Source organism: Chenopodium quinoa, unplaced genomic scaffold (assembly GCF_001683475.1).
Source record: "Chenopodium quinoa cultivar QQ74 unplaced genomic scaffold, ASM168347v1, whole genome shotgun sequence".
NCBI lineage: Eukaryota > Viridiplantae > Streptophyta > Magnoliopsida > Caryophyllales > Amaranthaceae > Chenopodium > Chenopodium quinoa.
In genome coordinates this window covers 1,189,657-1,214,802 of record NW_018742541.1, presented here as the reverse complement: position 1 = coordinate 1,214,802, position 25,146 = coordinate 1,189,657, and the positions used below count along the sequence as shown (strand labels likewise).

Sequence of the window (25,146 nt, the reverse complement as noted above, 5' to 3'; positions counted from 1 at the left end):
TATATATTCGATAGTAGCTTAGATTCAATTCATTAATATAAAACTTATGTTACTCGATGCTTCAAAAATTTATACGAGTAATAAATATATAGGGCATGTTCCCAGATTATTTTCACTTATTTCACGTATAATATAAGTTCATATAAGTTCAGTTAAAATTATAATAATTGCTAAGGGTTATCCAAAAACAACTAGAATAAATTTTTAATAAGTCCTAATAAGATTAGATAAAATACCACATAAAAAAAGTTCAGTTAAGTTCAACACAATATAAAAAAAAAATCTAAAAGGGTAAAAATATAGGATAATTGAACACACATACTACCTTTAGTTATTTTTACATTGGGACTTGAAAAAAAAATTACATTTAGATATATAAATAAAATACAATTGCATATCTTATATGTATACTTTAACAATGACATTAAAGTTAATACTACATGATACTATCTCCATTTCTATTTAGTAAATACAATACACTCTGATCAGCAAAAAATTACACAATACTATAAGGAAAAAGATGTATGCAATAAGGGTTGCATATAAGAAGCTAAAAGTGAAAAGAATTGACAATAAATAATAATTTATTACACTAATTTACTCGTGGATAAATTTCCAACTTAATACTAAAAAAGGAAGTATATTAAATGCTTATATGCAACCCTTAGGGATGCATATAACATTACTCATAAATGTAATTGACTTTTAGTTTTAGGAAAAATTGCTTGAAATAATCCGACCTTTGGCTCATCCGCCCAAAATAATCCCATCTTTCGATTATTTTTTAATAACCTGGCCTTTAATACTAATCCTCTTTAAATGGTACTAAGTGATCTGCAACCGGTTAAATTGGTAATTTTTTTTATTAAGTTTAATTTACATGTGTCACAACGTGATTGGTTAAAAAATAACTTTTAATTTTGATTTTAATTTTATTTTAAGAAAAGATTATGACTAATTAATTTTTATTAACTAGTTTAAAAACTATTTTTTTAATTATTAAAATAATAATAATTAAAAACTTAAACCACCACCCTGCCCCACCATCATTCCAAAACCTAGCTCTGCCACTCCTAAGACGCGTCCAGACCAGCCATTAGCCCTGCGACAGTCTGCGCCTTTACCCCGGCCACTTTTGTCACCTCTAAACCACCAAAACCCATCACTGAAATCAAGGTGTGTAGGAAAGAGAGGGCGGCCGAAATTGAGGCATGGGAAGGGGGCGGGGGCTAAAATCGGTGCGAAGGGAAGGGATGGGTCGAAAAATGAACAGGGGAAGGGGAAAGAGCCGGAAACGTGACTGCCAGGGGAGGGAGGGCGGGATCGGGGCGGGGAAGGGGTTTTAATGGGTGGTTGGTGGTTCAAGAGGGGGGGGGGGAGGAGTAGGCGATTCAACGGGGAATGGAGACAACAGCTGGCGTGACGCTTCAGCGTCAGGCGGCAGGTAGCAGGCAGCGGGGAGGGTTGGTGGGAGTGGGCAACCATAAAGGTGGTTAGGCTAGTGGGGTGGCTTTTATTTTTATTTTTGTAACAAGTGGTTTTTTTAATTAATTATTGAGTATAATTGTTTTTTCCTTTTAATTTTCATTTATATATAAATAATATTACCGAGAAAATTGATTTGACACACCCTTAATTAATATTGGCACACCTTCATGTGTGAAGAGCATAAAAAAATGTGATCTCACATAGGATATGTCAAAATCAATTCATGGTGTGCTAAAATCATTTCTCCAATACTAAATTTATACTTCGTATAAACTTTCAGTGGAGCAATTAACGCGTGATCCTATCACGTGATGTGATGGCAAACTGGCCAAAAAATATAGGTGGATCCACTGACTGACCTACATCTATCTGTTTTCTATCGCTTTCCTCTTTTCTCTTTCTACCATGTGTTTTTAGAATATTTAAATTAAAGTGATGTAAATATACTCTATTACTACTTCGTTGCTACTCCCTCCGTTTTTAAATACTTGCTCCACTTTCTTTTTTCGGCCGTTTTTAAATACTTGCTCCATTTCCTTATTCGGAAAACTTTTACAATACTTCGTATTTAATTTATTTCTCTCACCTAGTTGACCCAACATAAATTATATTTTATTAATTTCATATTCTCTCCACTACTTTTACTTTATACAATCTTTTTTAATATTCCACTTACCCCACTACCTCCATATTTTATTACTTTTTCAAAATTCTATATAGCAAGTATTTAAAAACGAAGGGAGTAATTGTCAAACAGGAGAATTTGCAAAATCCTAAAAACACAGCTACTAACCAATAAGATCATGACATGTCAACCACTCAACCCTCATACAGCCATGCTTCGGGAATCTTCTGTAGCCCACATCTATACAAGTCGTTATTAAAAAAAAAACAGCAACATCATTGAAAACTTATTTTCCTTAACTCCCAAGTTCCAGCATTCAATATATCCACGTGTCATTGCTCTAGCTACAAACTACAATAACTAGATTAAGATCTAGGAATCACTCCATTTCACCAATCAGGGATCAGAATTGCACAATTTGATGAGGTTATTGTATAGGCATATTACACCAATTAGAACTCAAAATTGGACAATTTGATGTGGTTATTGTCTATACTCATTTACAAAAGATGAAAAGATAATGGTATATTTACCGTATTTTTTAGAACTGCAAATAAGCATTAAATAATTTTTTTATTTGATACTCGTACTCTATATTGTGTTTAGTTCAATCTAGTTCAATTCAGTAAATATGAACATGACCTAAATTATGACTCAAATTATATACGGAGTAATTCAATATTGAAAATAAAATTACAGATATCACCCTTAATACTTTAATACGGAGTAGATTAAAATAAGTGACGTCCACTACATAATTCGATTATGATCCAAAATATGTAGTATAAATTTCGAACAATCTACCTCAAAAATTTAAAGCACTTAATTTCAAAATAAGACCTGATTACCACTAATTTAAACATAAAAAAAAAAAATACTACTTATATCAAATATCCCAACGTTCAAACCGAAGCCAAATAACCCGATTGCCACCACAATACCATTTCATAAGGTACAACATTCACAAATTTAAAAATAGGCCTGCAAATTGATTTTCTGCGCTGCTTTAATTCACATTCTCTCTCTTTATAGTGGAGACTTTGTCAGTTGTCACCAACTCTTTCTGTCTCTCATGTCCAAATAATACATCTTCTTTCCTTCTTCCACCATTTCAGCTCCCACAAAATACGTAGTAAGTCGATTTTTCGGCAATTTTCGCTAAATTTCCACTCTCAATTTCCTTAATTAGCTCAATTTTTAAACCCTACATTTGATTTCTTCCCCAATTTCAATTCTTCATTTCCCAATTTTCTTCAATTAAACCCTAAATCCCCTCCAATAACCGAAGAAATCGCGAATTTAGGGTTGGGTGATTGATTTTACTACTTCTCATGTTTAATTCTCTTCCAAATTCTCCCAAATCGCCTGTGAATTTCACATCAAAAACCCCATTTCCTTACTCAATTTCTCATATTTTTCTTCCTTCCGATGTTTTCTTCATATTATACTTCAATTGCTCTCGTTTTCGCCTAAAATTTTATGATCCCTCTAATTTCAATTGAAAATTGATTGTGTTTTTGAATTGTAATTTTATTTCCTGATTTAGAAATGGCGGTATCAATTGACGAATTACCCTCTCATATTGTGTTGGAGATTTTGACTTCAGGAAGATTGAGTGCTGCTGATCTTGTTTGTTTGGAATTGGCTTCTACCATTTTTGGAGGGAGTCAAGGGTTATACCCTTTGAAATTTCGCTCTTTAGCTGATTTAGCGGCGTTTCAGCTATGCGTTTCGCACTCGGTTTATGCCCCCATGAGTTTCGAAACTCGAAAGGAGCTCTTTGATCGGTGTGGTGGGAATTGGAAGAGGGTTTTGAGGTTCTTGCAGTCTGTTGAACAAGCTTCTGATATTGTTAAGACTTCAGCTGGCAATGTATTGCTTCTTCTTATTCTTAAACTTTCTATTTTTCTCATAAAATAAGGATTTCTTGATTGAATTTAATGGCTTTAAATTTCTAGTAAAAAGTGAAATGTAGCTCATCTAAGCTATATGATATAGTATTGCTACTTTATGATGATTTTTGGCTAAAACATATTGGTAATTTGAAGTAATTCTAAGAATTTCTTAGCATTGTTACACTAGTTACTTGGGTTGCAATGTATTGTTAACTTTGTTGATTGTTGCTTGCTTTGTTGAATTTCTAACAAAAATGTATCATGTTTTGGTTTGCATATAAAATTTTATGTTCTGGGAATATACTATATTCATTGATTTAAATTTTTTTGATAAGTTGATGTCTACAGTAAGAGATGTTAGATCAAAAACTGTTATGCTTATAATTGTGTGTTTGGTGGAACATCAGGAATGTTTTGCTTTAACACTTTAGCTTTACTTGGGGAGCTTAAGTATTTGATTGGGCTAAATCTTTTGTGCTGTATGACTCTTATTTTTATGAGTTGTAGTAATTATGTAAACTAGTTTCTGTTTGTTCCTTTGAGGATGACTCTTTTGTTGCTTATGCTGTTAAATTATTCAGCAGATGCAGATAAAGGCGGGGAGATATCACACTTTGCTTATCAGCAATTCATCAGTTTACTCTTGTGGTTCCAGCTTGTGTGGAGTTCTCGGTCAGGGTTCAGAAATGACACAATGCGGGTCATTTAGTCGGATCAGTTTTCCGTCTTCTTCGCCTGTAGTCCAAGTTTCAGCTTCACACAATCATGCTGCTTTTGTCACACAGTCTGGAGAGGTTTGTGACATTATAATTTCTTTTGTAAACACTTTGATGGCTTATATGTCTCAGTTTATTGATTGTTGATCAAACAATCTTTTGATGGTACAGGTCTTCACATGTGGAGACAATTCCTCATTTTGTTGTGGGCATAAAGACACAGGTCGACCCATTTTCCGGCCTCGCTTGGTTGAAGCTCTGAAAGGCATTTCTTGTAAGCAAGTAAGGATTTTTGGTATTTTATGAAACTGCTCACTTGTCTTGTTTTTCTTTGGTTAGATTTGTGGTTCGTTCGTGTTACATATCTTTATTTGGGCTAATATAGATTGACCTCAGCATTTAGCTCGAGTTTTTACATTTTAGCGTTTGGTTGATTACTGAATGCTTGGAATAGCACTTTGCATGTTTTTTTTTGGCTAGTTACCTCATTCCATTGTCATGTATACATGATGCTGCTCTATTTGTGGGGATGGGTGTGAGTATTGGTTGTCTACAAAGGTAGGTTCTTTCTAGTGTGTGGAGGGCTAATTTTATAGATTCTTTTGTATCATTTTATTTGGTTCCATTTGACTTTTATAGGTTTTCAGGCCAAATTAATGGCAATCAAATTTCATTATGATGCCATAAATTTGTCCTGAAAAACAATAAAAGTCAAATGAATCCAGAAAATGATACAAGAATAATTTGACTTTTATGAGCACTGTAATGTTGTCGCTACTCACTCCCTTTTATCTTTGGTAATGAAGCTTAGAGTCATATCTGCATTTCTGCGTTCACTCTACACACCTTGAAGGTCTCAATTCCTCCAAGGGGAAAAGATAATTAATCATGAATTATCTGTTGAGTGTTGACTGCCTTGCATAATATGTGTTTACCTGATCTTTTCTTTCCCCAGGACAGCATTTATTGAAGTCTGTAACTTGTGCAGGTTGCTGCAGGGCTTAGTTTTACTATGTTTCTCACAAGAGAAGGCCATGTCTACACATGTGGAACAAATACGCATGGGCAGCTTGGTCATGGTGACACAATGGATAGACCTATGCCAAAACTTGTTGAACTGCTTGAGAGTGTTGGCTCTATAGTTCAAATTTCAGCTGGTCCAAGTTACTCCATAGCCGTGGCTCATGATGGGACAGTCTACTCATTTGGTTCAGGTACTAATTTCTGTTTAGGCCATGGGGAACAGCGTAATGAACACCAGCCGCGGGCTATCTTGTCATTTAGAAGAAAAGGTATTCATGTAGTTCGTGTCTCAGCTGGTGATGAGCATGTGGTGGCCCTTGATTCTTGTGGATATGTAAGTACATTCAAGCTGATTGATCCTTTATGTCAAGTATGAAACTGTATTAATTATTTGATCTCCAGTATACGTTTCTGAATCTTGTGCCTCTTTTTCTTTTCATTTCTTTAAGGTGTATACTTGGGGCAAAGGTTATTGTGGTGCGTTGGGTCATGGAGATGAGATTGAAAAGACAACCCCAGGAATTGTAAGCAGCCTGAAGAATCATCTTGCTGTGCAGGTTAGTAACTTTTTAAATGTTTAAATTCAATTTTAATATAGAATTCTTGCAGCCTAGTTCTGTAAGTTGTCTCAGTTTTTTTTTTGTTTTTTTGTTTTTTTTTTTTTTTTTTTTTGTTTTTGTTTTTTTGGAGTATGAAGTAGAAAATGTGAAATGTGTGATCTGGACCTTCCCAATCCTTACTGACCCAATGACCCAAATTAGAAAGCATTGGCTACTTATTGTGGAGAGAAGCTGGATGAACACTTTGCCTCTGCAGAGTCCATACTACTCTGTATAACATTGGATTGTTTAGATTGGACATGCTTTAAACCTAAATGCACCCTAATGTAATGATTTCGGAATAATAGTCCAGACCTAAGCTGAATTGCTTAAGGTAATAGATCCAAATTGTATCATTTCAATCAGTTCAATTTGGATCCAACCGAACCTTGTTCATAAATTCAATTTGCTTAAAGCCCATTATGGGATATTGTATGCAATTTCATTTTAGGATAAAGCAACAACAATCTTAGCGACCTAACATATGGCCAAAACTCCAAACGCAAATCTTACATACATGGAAAATATTGAGGCATTCCAAAATGCTCCTAAGTATCAAAATTTTTGAAACGAGTTACTGTACTAGAGTGCAGCACTGATTAGAACAAAAAGAGTTCTCAAGCAAAAATAATTTTTCTATAACTATATTCTGTCAAAGAAGCACATAAACTCTAGAAAATTTTGATTAAAATGAGCCCCCCTCTACTTCAAGTTTCTTCTTTAATACAACATGGTGAAGGACCATGGAGGGAATGCAAATGTGCAAACTAAATCTTTACCAATTAATGACTTAAGTCACTAAATCAGGCTGTTAATATATTGAATATGTTAATTGTTTTAACAATACTTGCCCAGAGTCCACACACAACATCTAATTATTAAATACAGTCCAATTCATCAATTTGAATCAGATTGAGTGGACTTTCAGTTTCTTCCCTCCAAATAACTTGCACCCCAAACTATTCTGTAGCTGTAGCGTACAAACTGGGGCTGATATCTTGGCAATTGGATCTTTCATTTCCTTATTCTCTTATCTTTGTTCCTTTTCTTTCTAATATCATTGTGTTTTGGGGGGGTGGGGAAGAGGGTTTTAAGGGGAAGAAAGGAAGGAGCAAAGGGTAGCTTCCTAGCTGGTGTTGGAACTGTGTGTTATACAAAATTCTGTAAGGCAAATATATTTTTGAAAAAAAAAGGTCACCTCTAGCCCTTTAATTTGGGAGAAACCGTCAGTCATTGCCAAAGTTTATACTGCAGTAATTTTTTTTGCAGTGACTAATATAGAAGCTTCCATTACTAAACCTTATTGTTACCCGCAGGTTTGTGCTAGTAAGAGGAAAACTTATGTTCTAGTGGACACGGGCTCTGTTTATGCCTTTGGGTGGATGGCCTTTGGTAGCCTTGGGTTTACAGATAGGGGAGCATCTGATAAGGTCACTAGGCCACGTATCCTTGATAGCTTGAGAGGTCACTATATTTCTCAGATATGTACTGGCCTATATCACACAGTCGTCATCACAAACAGGGGCCAAATTTTTGGTTTTGGGGATAACGAAAGAGCTCAACTTGGACTCGACTCCTTGAGAGGCTGCCTAGAACCAACAGAAATAATTGTAGATGAGATGATGGATAATGCTGTTGCTGACAAAGCAAATGTCTGAATTGGTTTGGAAGGACTGAAGTGCTTGATGATTGCCATGCAAAGTGCTTTCTTGTTAGCTGAGGTCCTGAGGATGAATATTTGTTAAAAGTTATGTCACGGGTCGGTGGATATTGGATTGGTGGCAGTTGTGTTAGAAATGGTTGTAGCTGAGAGATGTATTGTTTGAACCTTTACAAGTGTTCTGTCTTTCCAGAACGGTATTCCCTTTTAATGTGCAGGATTTTGACAATTTATTAGATGAATAGATTGAAGAAGATTTCAGATCTTTATTTTTCAAAAATTAAAATTCTATGCTATCAAGGCAAGGGAAATGGTATGGGACCTGTAACCTCCTCTCCGACTTATTCAATGTAAGTGAATGGAGTAACCGAGTAAAGAAGGCCTTGCAGAAGAGTCTGCAACCTGCTAGGACATATTAACCTAAATTGGTGTGCGCTTTAAAGCATGTGTAATAACTGAAATATGTTATTACAACGCAATATGTCGTACCTAAGACCTTATTAACTCCAAAAGTCGGACTCAATTGGGATTGAGGGAGAGGAAATAAAGGGAATTCCTACTTCTTGACTCCTAGTTGGGTTTGATCTTATGACCCAAGACATGCAATGAGACCTAATCCTTGCAATTATAGTTTGGTACTTTAGTTATTCTGGGCGATTATTAATTGTAAATCAGTAATCACCGAAATTGACATTCCCCCTTTCTTTTTAGTGTTTCATTAGCTGTTTTTTTAGTGTTACACTTTTATTTTTGAAATATTCTCTCTTTCTCCCCTCTAATTATCTTAAATTTTAATTACTGTATTATTTTGATAACATCTCTCATCTCTATTGCTTTTGAATAAAAATTACTTCATACTCTCCTTGTTTTTTTTAGTGTTACACTTTTCTTAACCGTTTTAAGTGTTAATCTTTATTTTATTTTATTTTATTTTTTAATTGTTTGGAATATTTCTCTCCTCACTAGTCTTGACTTTTAATGATTATTTAATAATATCTCTCAAGTCAATATTAAGTTTACCAATTTTTCTTATCACTTTTTACACCATAATGCGTAGTACTTCACTTAAGCCTTATTACAAAAAATAAACCCTCTAAAACTTACCCTTTTTTTTTATACCAAGCAAGCCTTGACATAGTTAAACTTTTGCATCTTATGTTATAACCATGAGGTATGTTGTAGGATTATACTCCACTTAGGGAACTTTGGAGATGGGGTTTCCCCCCTTAATTTTTCCTCTTCCAATGGGTCTTGCCCGCTAATCCGGACTAGGTTGACTTTTCCCGACAACTTTTAAGTAAGAGTTTAGTTGACTTCTTCATTTGCCTTAGTAGTTAGTACTCATGCAGATTTAAGAGAGAAATCAGCAAATGGCAGAATGTAATAGCCGAGCATACCAGTTAAATTGCTGACTCGCTTCATCAACACAAACCAAGCCACATCATACTCAGCTTGTCTCATCTGGATTAGCATATTTATTGTTTCTGTTAAGTGTTAGTTGCTGAACTTATTAAATGAATGGACTTTAGATTTGGAAAAACAAAATTAAAAGATAATAATCATGCAAACATTTGCCTGCAGAAAAATTGCAAAACTGATATATATGAACTGATCAAATAGTATGAGCACGAGTTTTGACTTGTGATAATATGTAGGGTATTAAGAATAGAGTAAATTTCAGGTCAATTATATGTCAATTCCTCTTATTTATTGATTTCCTTGATCTTTGTTGTATGAAGTTCATACGGGCAGAATAAAAACAATTGTATGATAAAGAAAGATACTGAGATCTTTTTAGATAAAGGTCGATGTATACTTTTTCATAATTTTTATTAAATCCGCCATTAATGATATTAGTAGTTAAAGTCATGCATTAAAAACTTGAAAGAGAAGTGGCCTAAATATCATCACTTCATATAACGAGAGTAGGGCCCGTTTCTCTTAAGCTAATTTCATTTCAGTTCAATTCAGTTCCTAATTTCTTTTTTCTCATAAACAATTCAGTTCAGTTCAGCTCAACTCAGTTCAATAAATCATAACATGGCCGTAGTACTTCTATTTTACAATCACCTAAATCTCATAAGTGGAGTCGGCTATATGAACCAAAAGTGATTATTCAGTATAGTCATTTACAAAAATCTTCCCCCCCACCCCTTACAATCAAATACCTCATTCTCATGAAAATCCATATGATTCATATCCTTCTTAACTCCTTTCAACCAAGTCATTTTCGGTTTCCCTCTACCTCGTTTAACCTCTTGATGATCCCACTCTCCCAATCTTCGTAACGGTGCACTCTCGGGTCTCCGTCTTACACGTCCGGACCAATGTAGGTGATTTTCCCTTAGTTTGTGTGCAATGCCTACGACACCCACTTTCTTGCGGATAACTTCATTTCTGATTCTATCTCTTACAGTGTTCCCACATATCCATCTTAACATGTGCATTTCCGTGACTTTATGTTTAATGTAGTACTTCTGTTTGACGATGTCAAAAAAATGCAGTTGGCTAATTAGGTTTTCTGGACTTCATAAATGAAGTAGAGCAAGCTAGTTGGCCTATCATCATCCATCTCCTTTAATTTTATTTCTGTAGCTTTTGGTTTGCTTTCCCCTCTTTAGGAATGAGTGAATTCGTTCAAACCTTGAGTTCATTTCTTTTCTCCAATCATTTTAATAAGACCTCATGTGTCTTTCATATCTTTGTTTCATGGCTGTTTATTGTTGCCCATGTACAATCATTGTACTTTAAATTCTCTGGTTTCGACGAAAACAGTAGACAGACTATTAGCTACCAGAACGATGCAATCCCTGCAAATGGGGCAATCCAGCTCACCAGAAATGGTGCAAATGGTGCTGATTATCTTCAGAGTGTAGGACGAGCATCCTACAATAAGCCCATGCGCCTTTGGGATAAAAACACCAATCAGACAACCAATTTTACAACCCACTTCTCATTTAATATCTCACAGGATGCTCCTAAACACTATGCTGATGGGCTGACCTTTTTTCTAGCGCCCTTTGATGACTCAACAGCTTCTGCTCCAGATAACTCAGCTGGCGCGTGTCTTGGTTTGATAAGTGGTCAATTCAACATAAAGACTTGCAACCTTACTAGTAAATACCAATTTGTTGCTGTAGAGTTTGATACCTGCTCTTCGCCATGGGATCCGGGTAATGCAACAGCAGGACCAAATACGACGGATCATATAGGAATAGATGTCACTTCTGTAGCTTCAAAGGCTGATTTGTTATGGAGTGGTGGATTTATGAAGAATGGAACTACAGCAAATTCTTGGATAACATATGATTCTTCTTCCAAGAACTTGAGTGTCTACTTAACTTATGATACTAATCCGGTGTTTAATGGGGAATCCAATCTTTTTTATGTCATCGACTTGAGATCTGTTCTCCCGGAATTAGTTAGAGTTGGATTTACTGGTGCAACAGGTTCAAATTACGAATTTCATAGTATCCTTTCTTGGGAATTAAGCTCAACCTTAGAAGAAGGTAAAAACCAAGGTAAGAGTAAAGCGGCGTTGGTAGGTGGCCTTGTAGCTGGTTTTAGTATCTTAATGATTGGAATAGGCTTAGTAGTGTATATGAAGTGGCAGAGGAGATCCAGGGGAGATAAGGATGACATAAATATTGATATTGATGGCGAGTTTGACCAGGATACTGGGCCAAGGAAGTTCACATACAATGAACTTATACGTGCTACTAACAACTTTCCTGAGGAAGGGAAGCTAGGACAGGGAGGTTTTGGAGGTGTGTATAAAGGTTTTTTAACAGATCTCAACAAGGAAATTGCTGTTAAGAAGATATCAAAGGGATCATCAGGCGATCGCTATAATCCGTTTCCATCGCTTGAAGCTAACCCTATCTGTAACGACTTCATAACTCTCGTTAGAGGAGGCAGGTCACTCCTTGGATGAAGGAGGCGCTACTTAAAGAAAATCCCTAGCCACTCTGTTAAGAAGCAAGGGATAAAAGAGTACATGTCAGAAGTGAAGATTATTAGCCGTTTGAGGCATAAAAATTTGGTTCAACTTCTTGGTTGGTGCCATGAACGAGCAGAGTTGCTTCTTGTTTATGAATTTATGCCTAATGGAAGTCTTGACACCCATCTTTATGCAGGCAAGAGAAAGGTTGTTTTACCCTGGGCAACGAGGTACAAAATTGTACAAGATTTGGCATCTGCCTTGCTATATCTACACCAAGATTGGGAACAATGTGTATTGCATAGAGATATCAAACCAAGCAATGTCATGCTTGATTCCGACTTCAATTCCAAGCTTGGAGATTTCGGGCTGGCAAGACTGGTAGATCACAATCTTGGTGCACAGACAACTGTATTAGCTGGTACTTTAGGATACCTTGCTCCCGAGTGTGTTATCACAGGACAGGCTAGCAAGGAGTCTGATGTCTATAGTTTTGGGGTGGTGGCCCTTGAAATTGCTTGTGGAAGGCGGCCTGTTGAAGATAATGCGAGTACGTTAGAATGGGTTTGGAATCTCTATGGAGAAGGCCGTCTTCTTGAAGCAGTTGACAAAAGTCTCGAAGAAGATTTCAACATTCAGCAAGTCGAAAGCTTAATGGTGATTGGCTTGTGGTGTTGCCATCCAGACCATACTTATCGTCCTTCTATAAGACATGCTTTAAGTGTTCTAAATACGGAATCACTTTTGCCTAGCTTGCCTTCAAAGTTTCCGGTTCCAATCTATTGTTCTCCCCAAATGAACATGGATACTTTCTATATCACATCTTCTTCTAGATTTACAGGCAGTAGCGGAGCTACATGCTCTTCCTCTGGGCCAGTTATTTGTGATGGCTCTTTCCCCTTGTTATCTGAAAATGCAGTGCTGAAGTCTGATTAGCCTTAATATATACATCTTTATATTTTAAGGAAAAAAAGGGTGTTTATTAAAATTATTTCATTATGGTAACTCTCTGAACATACAGTCTGTACAATTGTACATTGAAGTATTTTCTGTGATTTCCAGAATCAGTGCTGCATCAATTTAATTTTGTTTCACTGTAGTATTATATCAAGGTGTTATGCATTGTTTTAAATGTAGTACTGCTGTGTATAAATTCAAAGGAAATTTTGGTTGTATGATTAATCCCTAACATAATGTTTCTTGAACCCTGCTAGTCCCCATTATTTGCCAAAAATTTAAGTCCCCCATCAGGAAAGATTTTACTCTGTCATTGGCTCGTAAGAATCTAAGACTAGAGATCTCTTTTTCAGATCACGTACTATTGATTCTACATTAGTACATGTAGTATTTGTGAAACTCTCTCAAAAGGTAAAACTGGGTAACATTTTGGGAATGGAGAAAGTATATGCATATACGTCTTTGACTCTTTGCACCTTTGCTCACGAGTTGAACGTAATTTTGAGAGGAAACTATTTTTTCCATTGACCTGGTACATGCAATGTGTTGCAATCTTGAATAATTTTTTTCCTGGACTTTTTATAGAAGGGTCTAAATTTGAACAAAAGATGAGGTGAAGAGGAGAGACTAAGTGACCCTATATTAAGAACTAGTGAGTGTAGTGACTATTGAGAAAGAGTTAATGGATGGTCACGTATTGCATAAGCCATAAGATATCAAGAAAGAGAGCGAGGCTAAGAAGTCAAGTTAATCAAGTTGGGTGAAATAAATAGATAAACAGGACTATGTTTTTAAAGACGAAGGGAGTATTTATTTTCCACGATAGATGTCAGCATCGGTAATTGATCGTAATAAACATATGGATTTTAGTCATTGTCCTTTAATCTAGATTTCTATGACTTAGCTGGTTGTAACTAACACGGTGCTTTAATTATAGCATAGAATTATTTGAGTAGTTTGTGTTTGACATAGTCAACAAACTGCAGCAGAAAACTGAATATAGTGTAACCTGGACTTTTCTAAGTGAATTTGAGCAAGTTTTGTATCCAACCTATAATTTTGTCTGCCTTTCTTCATTCTTTGTATCTTTTGCTCTGTATTCCAATCTAAAGAAATGAGCTTATCAATTCGCAGCTTCGGTTCATCATTATACTTCATCCCAATGACCTCTACTATCTTTCATATCTTTATTTTGCTGTTGTTTGTTGTCTCACATGTACAATCGTTGAGCTTTAGTTTCTCGAGTTTTAACCAAAACACACCAAATATTACCTTAAGGAGCGATACAACTCTTGTAAATGGCGCTATTCAGCTGACTGCCAATAGAGCTGTTGGCGGTAACAGTCAAAGTGTAGGACGAGCATCCTACAATCAGGCTGTGCGCCTTTGGGATAAAAGCACTAACAAGACAACAAACTTTACCACCCACTTTTCTTTTGATATCGCACAGATAATTAACAATGAAAACTACTACGGTGATGGACTCGCCTTTTTTCTAGCGCCGTTCAATGTTTCAGCTGATGCTCCAGGGGACTCATCTGGTGGGTGTCTTGGTTTGATAGGTGGTCAATCTAGTCCTGGTCAATCTTGCAATGTTACGAGTACATACCCGTTCGTTGCTGTCGAGTTTGATAGCTTCCACAATAGATGGGATCCAGGTTTTTCAGGGGCTTCGAGTAATGATCATGTAGGAATAAATGTCAATTCTGTATATTCAAAAGCAAATTTTACAGTGACTGAAGGCCTGAAGAACAGGAGTACAGCCAATGCATGGATAACTTATGATTCTTCTACCAGAAATCTAAGTGTTTACTTAAGCTATGATGCTAATCCTGTATTTAATGGAGATTCTAACATTTCATATGTCATTGACCTGAGATCAGTTCTCCCGGAAAGAGTCAGAGTTGGGTTTGCTTCTGCAACAGGAGCTAATTACGAACTTCATAACATACTTTCTTGGGATTTCAACTCAACCTTAGAAGATGTCGATATTAGTGTTACGCCACCTCCACAAAATAACACAAGCAATCAACCATCAACTAGGCCAAGCAAAAAAACAAGTAAAGCAGCATTGGTTGGTGGCCTTGTAGGTGGTATTAGTGTCATCATTATTGGATTAGGTGCATTAGCATTTATGTGGAGGGGAAGGAGATCCAGAGAAAATAACGATGACATAAATTTTGATATGGATGATGATGATTTTGATCAGGATACTGGGCCAAGGAGGTTTACATACAGTGAACTTATTCGTGCTACTAACAACTTCCCTGAGGAAGGGAAGCTAGGACAGGGAGGTTTTGGAGGTGTGTATAGAGGTTATCTGTCTGATCTTAGCCGGGATATTGCAGTTAAGAAGATATCAAGGGGATCTAAACAAGGGAAGAAGGAGTATGTGTCAGAGGTGAAGGTTATTAGCCGCCTGAGGCATAAAAATTTGGTTCAACTTCTTGGTTGGTGCCATGAACGAGGAGACTTGCTTCTTGTTTATGAATTTATGTCTAATGGAAGTCTTGACACCCATATTTACGCCAACAAAAGAAAGATGGTCTTACCTTGGACAGAGAGGTACAGAATTGCCCATGGCCTGGCATCTGCCTTACTGTATCTCCACGAAGAATGGGAACAATGTGTGTTGCACAGGGATATTAAGTCCAGCAATGTCATGCTTGATTCTAATTTCAATGCTAAGCTTGGAGATTTCGGGCTAGCTAGGCTTGTAGACCACAGTCTAGGATCACAAACAACTGTATTGGCCGGCACTTTAGGCTATCTAGCCCCAGAGTGTGTTATGACAGGAAAATCCAGCAAAGAATCTGATGTCTACAGTTTTGGGGTGGTGGCCCTTGAAATTGCTTGTGGAAGGCGGCCTGTTGAATCCAAGGAAGAGCCTAGTAAGGTGAGTTTGATAGAGTGGGTGTGGCAGCTCTATGGAGAAGGCCGTCTTCTTGATGCAGTCGATGAAACACTCAAAGAAGGAGATTGTGACATTCAGGAATTGGAATGCTTGATGATCATTGGGTTGTGGTGTTGCCATCCTGAACACACTTTCCGTCCTTCCATAAGACAGGTTATAAATGCTCTTAACAAGGAGTCTCCTTTGCCTAACTTGCCTACAAAGTTCCCAGTTCCCACCTATTGCTCTTTGCCAACAAATGTAGAACCTTTCTACATCTCAAGCTCCTCTGGGTTAACAGGAAGCAGTGCTACTGGCACCACAAGCTCCTCATCAGCTCACTCGGTTGTATCTGGGACTACTCCATTGCTGGTAGACAATGCAAGAGTCTGATTAGGTTTTTCTTCTTTTCTAGACTATATTTGTCTGATGAAAATTGCCCATTTTATATTCTTTTTGGTTGTAAGTGATTTCTTGGTGTTTTGTTTGTTAAATTGTCACTTAGATTGATCGAAAACTTCATTCTTTTTCTAGCATCAGTACTGCCCTAATAATTTTTGCAGAGCTGTAGGATTTTATATCAATGTTTAGTGCATTGTACACTATATTGCACATTGTGTGTCTTTAGTTTCATTCAATTTGAGACAATAGTTTGTTAAATCTTTTGCTTTTCGATTTTTTTTTTAAAATGTGCAATTTTCTGTTTTTATGTTGTTTTTGGTTGTTTAATTAACCAAAAAAATTCCTAACTATTTTTTGCTACAGCTAATACCCAGAAAAAGTCTAGGCCATAACTAATTCTGTTTGTCGTAACATGACCCGCCCCAAAGTTAAATGGGTTTTTTGTTATGTACTAGTATTATGTTCATGAAATGGGTTTTTTGTCTGTTGTTGGCTCGTTGTAAGAATATAAGACTAGAGATCAGTTTTTCAGATCACGTACTGTTGATTCTATATTAGTACGAGTAATATTTGTAAAACTTTAAGGTAAAATGGTGCAACATTTTGGGAATTGAGAAAATATATGCATATTCATCTTCTTTGCACCTTTACTCACTAGTTGAATGTACTTTTTTTCCATTGATTTGTTATATGCAATGTATTGCAATTTTGAATACTTTTTTCCTGGACTTTTGTAGAAGGGTCTTTTTTTTTTTTTTTTTTTTTTTTTTTTTTTTTTTTTTTTTGAAACAAAGAAGGGTCTAAATTTGAACAAAGTGAAGAGGAGAGATTAATTCATTAATTGACCTTGTATTAAGAACCAGTGACTATTGATGCTCTAAGAATAAAAAAAATTGATCGACAGAGAAAGAGTTGATGGAAGATCATATATCACATAAGTGAAGGAAATGTGTCCTCGACTTTAGTGCAATTACTCAATATAATTATGGATCGTATTATGGAGATAGTAATTCGTTTATTTGGGTCGTCTATACGTCTTGCTAGAGAATGCTATAGTACTTTGGGTTAGTAAGTAACAAACCCGAAGCCCGCCTAAACGGATCCTGCAAGGTCACACATTAGGATTGGATCAATAAAGAAACCCAAAGCCCAAAGTGGGCCTTAGGGTGACCGGCCAAAAAGGGAAAGGGGAGAGAAAACCCTAACCTAATTAATAATAATATAATTACTTATTAATTAGTTAAGGATAATTAAAATACACAGTATTCAGTTTTCTGAAAACAACGTAAGTTTTTCTCTCAATATTTTCTCTCTAAAATTGGTTCTCAACTCCAAGAAAGGTGAAAGGTTTTTCCCGTCCAACTAGCATTGGTGGAGTGTTGATTCAATCCGGTGGACCAAATAGAGGAGTTACAATTGAGGCTCTTTATCTCCGGTAGAGAAGAAGATTGCTAAGAGGATTCACACTTCTAAGGTTAATTCTAAACTATTATGTGACCCTTTATTTGTATATGCATGAGATCCTGTTTAGGTGCATATGAATGTGATTCATAAAATTCCGCTTAGAGTACCTAAAACCCTACAATAAGAGGTCAAGCTAATCGAGTTGGGTGAAATATATAAATAACAAACTATGTTTTTAATGACGAAGGAAGTATTATATTTATTTTCCACAATAAATGTCACATTGGTAATTGACCATAATAAACATATGGATTTTAGTCATTGTCCTTTAATCTAGATTTCTACAACTTAGCCTTTTAATTTTTATTTTTTACTCTCACCGTTTTTAAACACTTGCTCCATTTTTATTTTTTGCACTATTCATTTGTCATACTTTGACTAATGTTTGTGATTTGTACATAAGAAAAAATATAGTCTTGTGGGTACTTGTTGGAATCATCTCAATGAATAGATTATTAATTTTCAATTGTTAGAATTTATACTTGTTGATAATTAAAGATATTAGTGATCAAAGATTAGCATCGGCATGCATGTCCAAGAGAAGTAAAGTAAGTATTTAAAAAAGGAGGGAGTATTTTTTTTTTTTTGAGGGAATTCTATGACTTAGGCCCTATTCTTTTGAGCTTCTGGGCAGAGCAGAGCAGAGCAGAGCAGATTTTATTATTATTATTATTTTTAAATATTAATTATTATTATTATTATTATTATTATTATTATTATTACTACTATTATTATCGCATTATTATTATAATCATTAAATTTTTAAATTTAAATATTAATTATAATTATTATTAAATATTATTGAATTATTATTATTATTAAAAATTAATAATTAGTATTATCTTTAAATGTTATTTATTATCTTAATATTAATTGCTATTATAAAAATCAATTATTGTTATTATAATTATTAATAATTTATTATTATTAAATATTAATAATTATTTATTATTATTATTTTTTATTAAATATCAATAATTAATTATTGTTATTATTATTATTAGGTATTAATTATTAATTATTTATTATTGTTAAATATTAATTATTTATTATTATTATTATTATTATTATAAAATATTAATTATTATTATTAAATATTAATTATTTATTATTATTATTAAATATTAATTATTATCATAAGAATTTAATACTAAGTATTAATTTTAAGTAGAGCAGGGCAGAGCAGAGCAAAGCAGCTCTAAAGAACGGGGCCTTAGCTGGTTGTAACTAACACGGTGCTTTATTTATAGCATAGAATTATTTGAGTAGTTGTGTTTGACATAGTCAACAAACTGCAGCTGAAATAGTACTAGCAGAAAACTTTAGTGTAACCTGGAATACAAAGCTGTAGCTTTGTATTCCAACCTATAATTTTATCTGCCTTTCTTCATTCTTTGTATCTTTTGCTCTGTATTCCAATTTACAGAAATAAGCTTACCAATTCGCAGCTTTGGTTCGTCATTATACTTCTTTCCAATGACCTCTACTATCTTTCATATCTTTATTTTGCTGTTAATTGTCTCAAATATACAATCGTTGAGCTTTAGTTTCTCTAGTTTCAACCAAAACACACCAAATATTACCTTAAGGAACGATACGACTTTTGCTGTTAATTAATTATTGTTTAGTGCATTGTACACTATATTGTACAGTGTGTCAGTGTGTCTTTAGTTTCATTCAATTTGAGACAATAGTTTGTTAATCTTTTGCTTTTCAAAATTTTTTTAAAATGTGCAATATTCTGTTTTTATGTTTTTTTTGGTTGTTTAATTAACCAAAAAAATTCTTAACTATTTTTTTGCTACAGCTAATACCCAGAAAAAGTCTAGGATCCATAACTAATTCTATTTGACGTAACATGACCCGCCCCAAGCCCCCAAGATTAAATGAGGTTGCTGTTATGTATTATGTTCATGAAATAAATCCATTAATAATTTCTTTCTGTTAATTTGTGTTCTGCTTCAATTGAAATTTATGCAGAAAATGAAGACTTCATTACCAAATAAGGCGTTTTCCCCCTCATTTGACAGTGTATTTATAACTTCTAGCAACATCAATCATTATTTAACCTGTTGGTACAATTGTATCAAGCTGAAAGCGACTAATAACTATCCTACAACTTGAATGATATAGCAAAATATTAGATCATACTAAGTAATTAAGGTCACTAATATATACATTGGGTATTCTGGGATCATATGAAGCTGGTTTTACTCCAAATTCTATAATTCCTGCAGACTGCAGTACTGGTGGCAGTAGAAGATTTGTTGGATTTGAGCGTTAGGGAAACCGAGGCATGTGAAGCAGAAAGGGGATATTTATACTGTTGTACTGCATTACCACCAGCCATATAATTAAAACACAATGAGAGTATTCTCTCTTTTCGATTCAACTTTAAGTCATCAACTTGGCAAGTGCTCAAGTCTTTATACTGTTGTACTGCATTACCACCAGCCATATAATTTTCTGTCATTATTGTCCTTTTTTGCTGATTTATAATTTTATAGGACCAATAATGAAGACTATTTGAAATAATATAAACGAATTGACCGTGGTCAATAAGTTGCAGTTGGGGAAATTACAAGTAAGTTAAATTAATAAGGTTGATTAAATTAATTAGCCAGAGTTTAGTAGTAGATTTAAGCTTTGTTCACCTTATTAATGGTACAAATAATTTGCAATGCAGCCTTGTAATTCTAGTGCTTAGAATTTTGTAGCCCAGTCTTTCTGCATTGTCAATCATTCACTGTTATAGAGTTAAACACTTTATAAGACTAAGGGGTTACTCCTCCTATTGCCATATGTTTTTGGGATAAAATCTCCTTTGATCTTGTGAAATGAACTCTCTTTCTTGGTTTGCGGGTGCGACCCAGACCCGCGTTTAACATATATGAATGATACTTTTACAGCGAATGGGGCGATTCAGCTCACAAAAGTGGCAGTGAAGCCTTTCCAATTTGGCCACCCAGACAAACTTTTAAAAGTCATCAACTTTTTAAGTAAGTACTCAAGTATATATATGTCAATTCTCAATTTACTAAATTATTACGACCAGGCATGTTTTTCTGTCATTTTCCTTGTATTTATTTATTATAGGACCATTGAGGAATACGTTGCAGCTGGGAAATTACCATTAAATTACATTAATGGTACAATCAAGCTTTGTTAAACTTATCCATGGTACAAATCTAATGCAATTATGCAAGTATCAAGTATGCAACCTTGTAAAAGTTCACGACCAATTATTATGAGTATGAAGTCATTACGTCACATAATTTTGTTTCCACCAAGATTGTAAGTCATTAACTTGGCAAGTGCTCTGTTAAGATAAGTGTAAATAATTTTGTATAATTCGGTTTCCTTGTTTTTAGCCTTAGGATTATTTACTTTCCTTGTTTATAGCTAGATTAGAGCAATGCCTAATCCTATACTCTGTATATATTGCTAAGCATAACAATCATAATATTATAATTCTTTCATGATACTCCCTCCGTTTTTAAATACTTGCTCCATTTCTCTTGGACACGCATGCCGATACTAATATTTGATCACTAATATATTTAATTATCAATAAGTATAAATTCTAACAATTGAAAATTAACAATCTATTCATTGAGATGATTCCAACAAGTACATTATATTTTTTCTATAATATAAATCACAAACATTAGTCAAAATAGGACAAATGAATAGTGCAAAAAATAGAAATGGAACAAGTATTTAAAAATAGAGGGAGTATTAGTTAGCTAGGGTTTTCTCTCTCATCTTCCGCGAGAATTTCTCAGCTTAATTTAGTAATTTTGTATATTATGAGGACATAGCTGTAGTACGTGGTGGACCCTTATTGTTTTGAAAATTGTCTGATGACCAAATTTTAAAGAACTAAAAAAAAATTTAAAAGGGAAGAAAGAGAGAACATAAGGGGCAAGTCCAAAAACAAAAGAAGAGAGAGAAACCCTTCTCGAACCATTTCAGTTCAAAGAAGATAGAAGAGAAAATATAAAGGTAAGGGCGAAGAGAAACGCTTAAGCAAATGACGATCTGAAAACATAAGAAGGAATTCGAAATTAAAAGAAGAGAGAGAAACCCATCAGACCAAAGCTAAGCTAAAGCTAAGGGTGAAGAGATAAGCAAAAGCGAACGACGATATGAACTCCGACGAAAATGAAGTATATTAACCGTTGGTGTTGTTCTTGTTCTATCTTTTGATGTTGATGGTACTTTTTATGATACCAACAAACTTTTTGATGATATTTGGTGTTATTCTTGTTCTATCTTTTGCTGTTAATAATACTTTTTATGATACCAACAACTTCTTGATAGTATTCTTTTAGATACCAACAGTCCATGATGGTATTCTACAACAATTTTTGATGGTATTCTTTTGGATACCAACCTCTCTTGATGGTATTCTTTTATACCATTAGTCATTGATGGTATTTGATATTGTTCTTGTTCTATCTTTTCCTGTGCATGGTACTTTTTATGATACCAGCATCTTGATTGTATTCTTTTAGATACCAACAATGCTTGATGGTATTCATTTAGATACCAACAATCCTTGATGGTATTTGTAATTAATTCAACCCAAAGAGACCCAACCCCAAAGTTTGAGAAAAAAAAGGGATTATAACAAATTATGAAAAATAAATGCTCTAACAAATTATTATGACAACTTTTTTTAGTTTGCAAAAAATAAAACCAAAATTAAGAATCAAGAAAATTGTGCATTTAGGGGGAAATTGTGAAAATTGTTACTACCATTGCATTTAGGCAGAAGAAACAAGAAATATAGGAGAGGAGGGACAATATATGACACAAAAGGGCCCCACATTTTTTCACACTTTCACTTTGTTTGATAATCAAATGACGTGAAAGGTATTTATCACTGGGTTTGGTTTTGGGGAGACACATTTGGGTGTCTACAATGTGTAATAATTGTGAATCTGTCTTTAAATGTGTGAGCTAGCTTGTTTTTTCACTTGTATTTTGGGGAAAAGGTGATTGTCCCACATTGGTTGGATAAGGAAGTTTTGCTTACAAAAATATTAAAGAAATCTGGTTGTTTATGTAATCTTTCCATTGTTGATTTCTTTTTATAGTGTAGTGTACTTACTGCTATTACATTCATGCAGAGATGAATCCTTTAAATACCAAAAAGGCTATTTATCCCTTGATAAATTTGATAGCTTGTTGTTAAGTTCTGACAACTTTAAGCATTGCTTACCCCTGTAAGTGCAATTATAATGTAATTTAACGCAGTAATAATTTTGGTTCCCCCGAAAGTAGATATAGCATATTCCTAGATCATAAAGACTACTATGTAATTTAAATAGATATAGCATATTTTTAGATCATACTATGTAATTTAAATAGATATAGCATATTCCTAGATCATACTATGTAGTTTAACGCATTAACAATTTTGGTTCGCCTGAAAGTAGAATTTGCTACATATGGTCATATGTTATTCCAAATTCTATAATTCATGCGAACTGCAATGTTGGTCGCAGACTCGCAGCAGGGGATTTATTGGAATTGAGCAATGATCATCAGGGATAGCAAGGTGTGTAAAGAGTAATAGAAGATTAGTGTGCAAGAGGATAAGAGAAAGAAGTGTGGGAATAACAGAGAGGAGGAAAGCTGATATATCTTCTCATAAGCTCAAAATGGCACACATTGTACCTGATATATATCAGGACAAAATACAACTTTATTACACCAAAACTAAGAAAACAGCTAAGAGAATCTTTCTTAAATTCAGATCCCTTAACAACCCAAGTAGCTGGCATATAGCAGCTGTAATGAGGGTGTTCCCATCGTAGGGGATCTTCTCCTTAAATGCCCATTGGCCCTTTAGAAGCCTAGGACTTTACACTTGTTAAGATGTAGTAGGATTTGAATTCCTGACTGTTTGGGGGACCTTGAATTAGAATTGATCTTGTCATCACGCTTTTTTATAAGAAACAAGTAGGGAGTCGCCAATGAGTTTTAGGAAAACTCATAAACCTCGTTCATGCCTTTCTCCCATGTGGAGTTCATGGGATAATTAGCACGAATCGTAAGTTTACCCATGCCCAAATTGGTCTACATAAACCATAAATGAGTTCGAAAGCAAGGGTGCTAAAATAATGTTCCTTTAAGGGAGGAATCGCTATTCTAGCCCTAGTGCGGCCTCTACTAGCTCTTCCTGTTTCACAATTTCATCACCAAACAATATATGCAACGTGATACCTAAAGACTAAGTTAGTTGATTTTATTTACACGCATTAATCATATAGAAATTACATTGCGAAATTCGTTATTCTTATTTAATCAATATTCGTGAAAGAACAATAAATAAACAAGATTTACCTTGTCTTAAGTGATAAAACAACAATTAATTATTCAAATTCTAGTCTTGATCGATTAACGAAAGAGTACTATGTGAATGAATTAATTAAAAGTTTGTTTAAAGTGATCAAACAACACTAATTAATCAATTAAAGTTATTTAAACAATATAAGTAAAGTGATTTATCTAAGTGCTCAGGAAACTAATCGTTCTTCTTTGTATGCTTTGATCTTCGTCTTAGATGTTTTGGACCTTATTTCTTCTTTATACCTCCAAGGATTTCAATGGATTCAATTAGGGTTGGAAAGTATTTGGGAAGAGAGAAGAAAAGTAGTATGATAGTAAGAGGATTTGAGAGATTAAGGATTTCAGAATTTAGGGTTTAGAATTCTGATTTTTCTATGTGTTTAGTGCTGAACGAAGACCCCTTTTTATAGGCGTAGGAATCTAGGTTTAGGGTTTTAGAGCCGCGACGTCAGGTGGCACGTGCAACTCTCTGAGTCGCGCTGGGTGCCGCGCGCATCTCAATGAGTCGCGCGTGCCAGGCGCGCGCAACTTATCGAGTTGCGTTGGTTTGCGGTTTGCCTTATACAAAAATGCGTTTTTAAAACTTCCATAACTTTTGATTGCTGAGTTGGATTAAGGCGTGTGAGATATCATTGGAAATCTCTAAATTTCTACTTTCTAATGCCGTTAGAATTAGGTTAAAATATGGTATGGATTAAAAGTTATGGCCGTTGGAGTGCAAGGGTGTCGGTTTTGGGCCCGATTTAGTGTTTTGATCATAACTTCTTCGTTTTGGCTCGGAATTGGGCTTATAATAAACCGTTGGAAAGATATTTGAAAGTGATATCCATATATATAGGACTTGCATGGGAATTTGATGGTTGATTTATCTTTTTGTCTCGGTTTTCAACAATGTAGGTTCCATTGGATCCAATCATTGCATTTGACGCATTTGGGTCTGTTATTAATCAAGTTTAAACATGTATGAACACGTTTTAGGCCTAATTAGTAATTGGACAAGGCTCTAAGATATATTGGTCTCAAATATGGGTTTTAACTTACTTCATAATGCTTTTTGTAGTCCATATACTTCAACTTTGATTTAGCATGAAGAACGGGTTTTTGTAACATCATCGCACTTCCTT

The 25,146-nt window shown here is 34.7% G+C and overlaps 3 protein-coding genes across 4 annotated transcripts; all 3 read left to right on the top strand.

Moving 5' to 3' along the window:
• The first annotated feature begins 2,775 nt into the window (after positions 1-2,775).
• LOC110720138 (probable E3 ubiquitin-protein ligase HERC3) lies at positions 2,776-8,271 on the top strand. Of its 2 annotated transcripts, none has more exons than XM_021899141.1 (6): positions 2,776-3,985; positions 4,593-4,802; positions 4,896-5,006; positions 5,713-6,081; positions 6,197-6,304; positions 7,663-8,271. In XM_021899141.1, exons 1-6 carry the CDS (start codon positions 3,662-3,664, stop codon positions 8,002-8,004), a joined length of 1,464 nt encoding a protein of 487 aa, XP_021754833.1. In that variant the 5' UTR covers positions 2,776-3,661; the 3' UTR covers positions 8,005-8,271. The 2 variants fall into 2 exon arrangements, with proteins under 2 accessions (XP_021754833.1, XP_021754832.1); XM_021899140.1 differs by having other exon boundaries at positions 2,778-3,985; positions 4,590-4,802.
• Positions 8,272-9,073: 802 nt separating this feature from the next.
• Positions 9,074-12,951, top strand: LOC110720137 (L-type lectin-domain containing receptor kinase IX.1-like). The gene is made up of 2 exons (XM_021899138.1): positions 9,074-11,841; positions 11,983-12,951. Exons 1-2 carry the CDS (start codon positions 10,630-10,632, stop codon positions 12,880-12,882), a joined length of 2,112 nt encoding a protein of 703 aa, XP_021754830.1. The 5' UTR covers positions 9,074-10,629; the 3' UTR covers positions 12,883-12,951.
• Positions 12,952-13,054: 103 nt separating this feature from the next.
• LOC110720136 (L-type lectin-domain containing receptor kinase IX.1-like) lies at positions 13,055-16,456 on the top strand. The gene has a single exon (XM_021899137.1). It carries the CDS (start codon positions 14,018-14,020, stop codon positions 16,187-16,189), a length of 2,172 nt encoding a protein of 723 aa, XP_021754829.1. The 5' UTR covers positions 13,055-14,017; the 3' UTR covers positions 16,190-16,456.
• Positions 16,457-25,146: the final 8,690 nt, after the last annotated feature.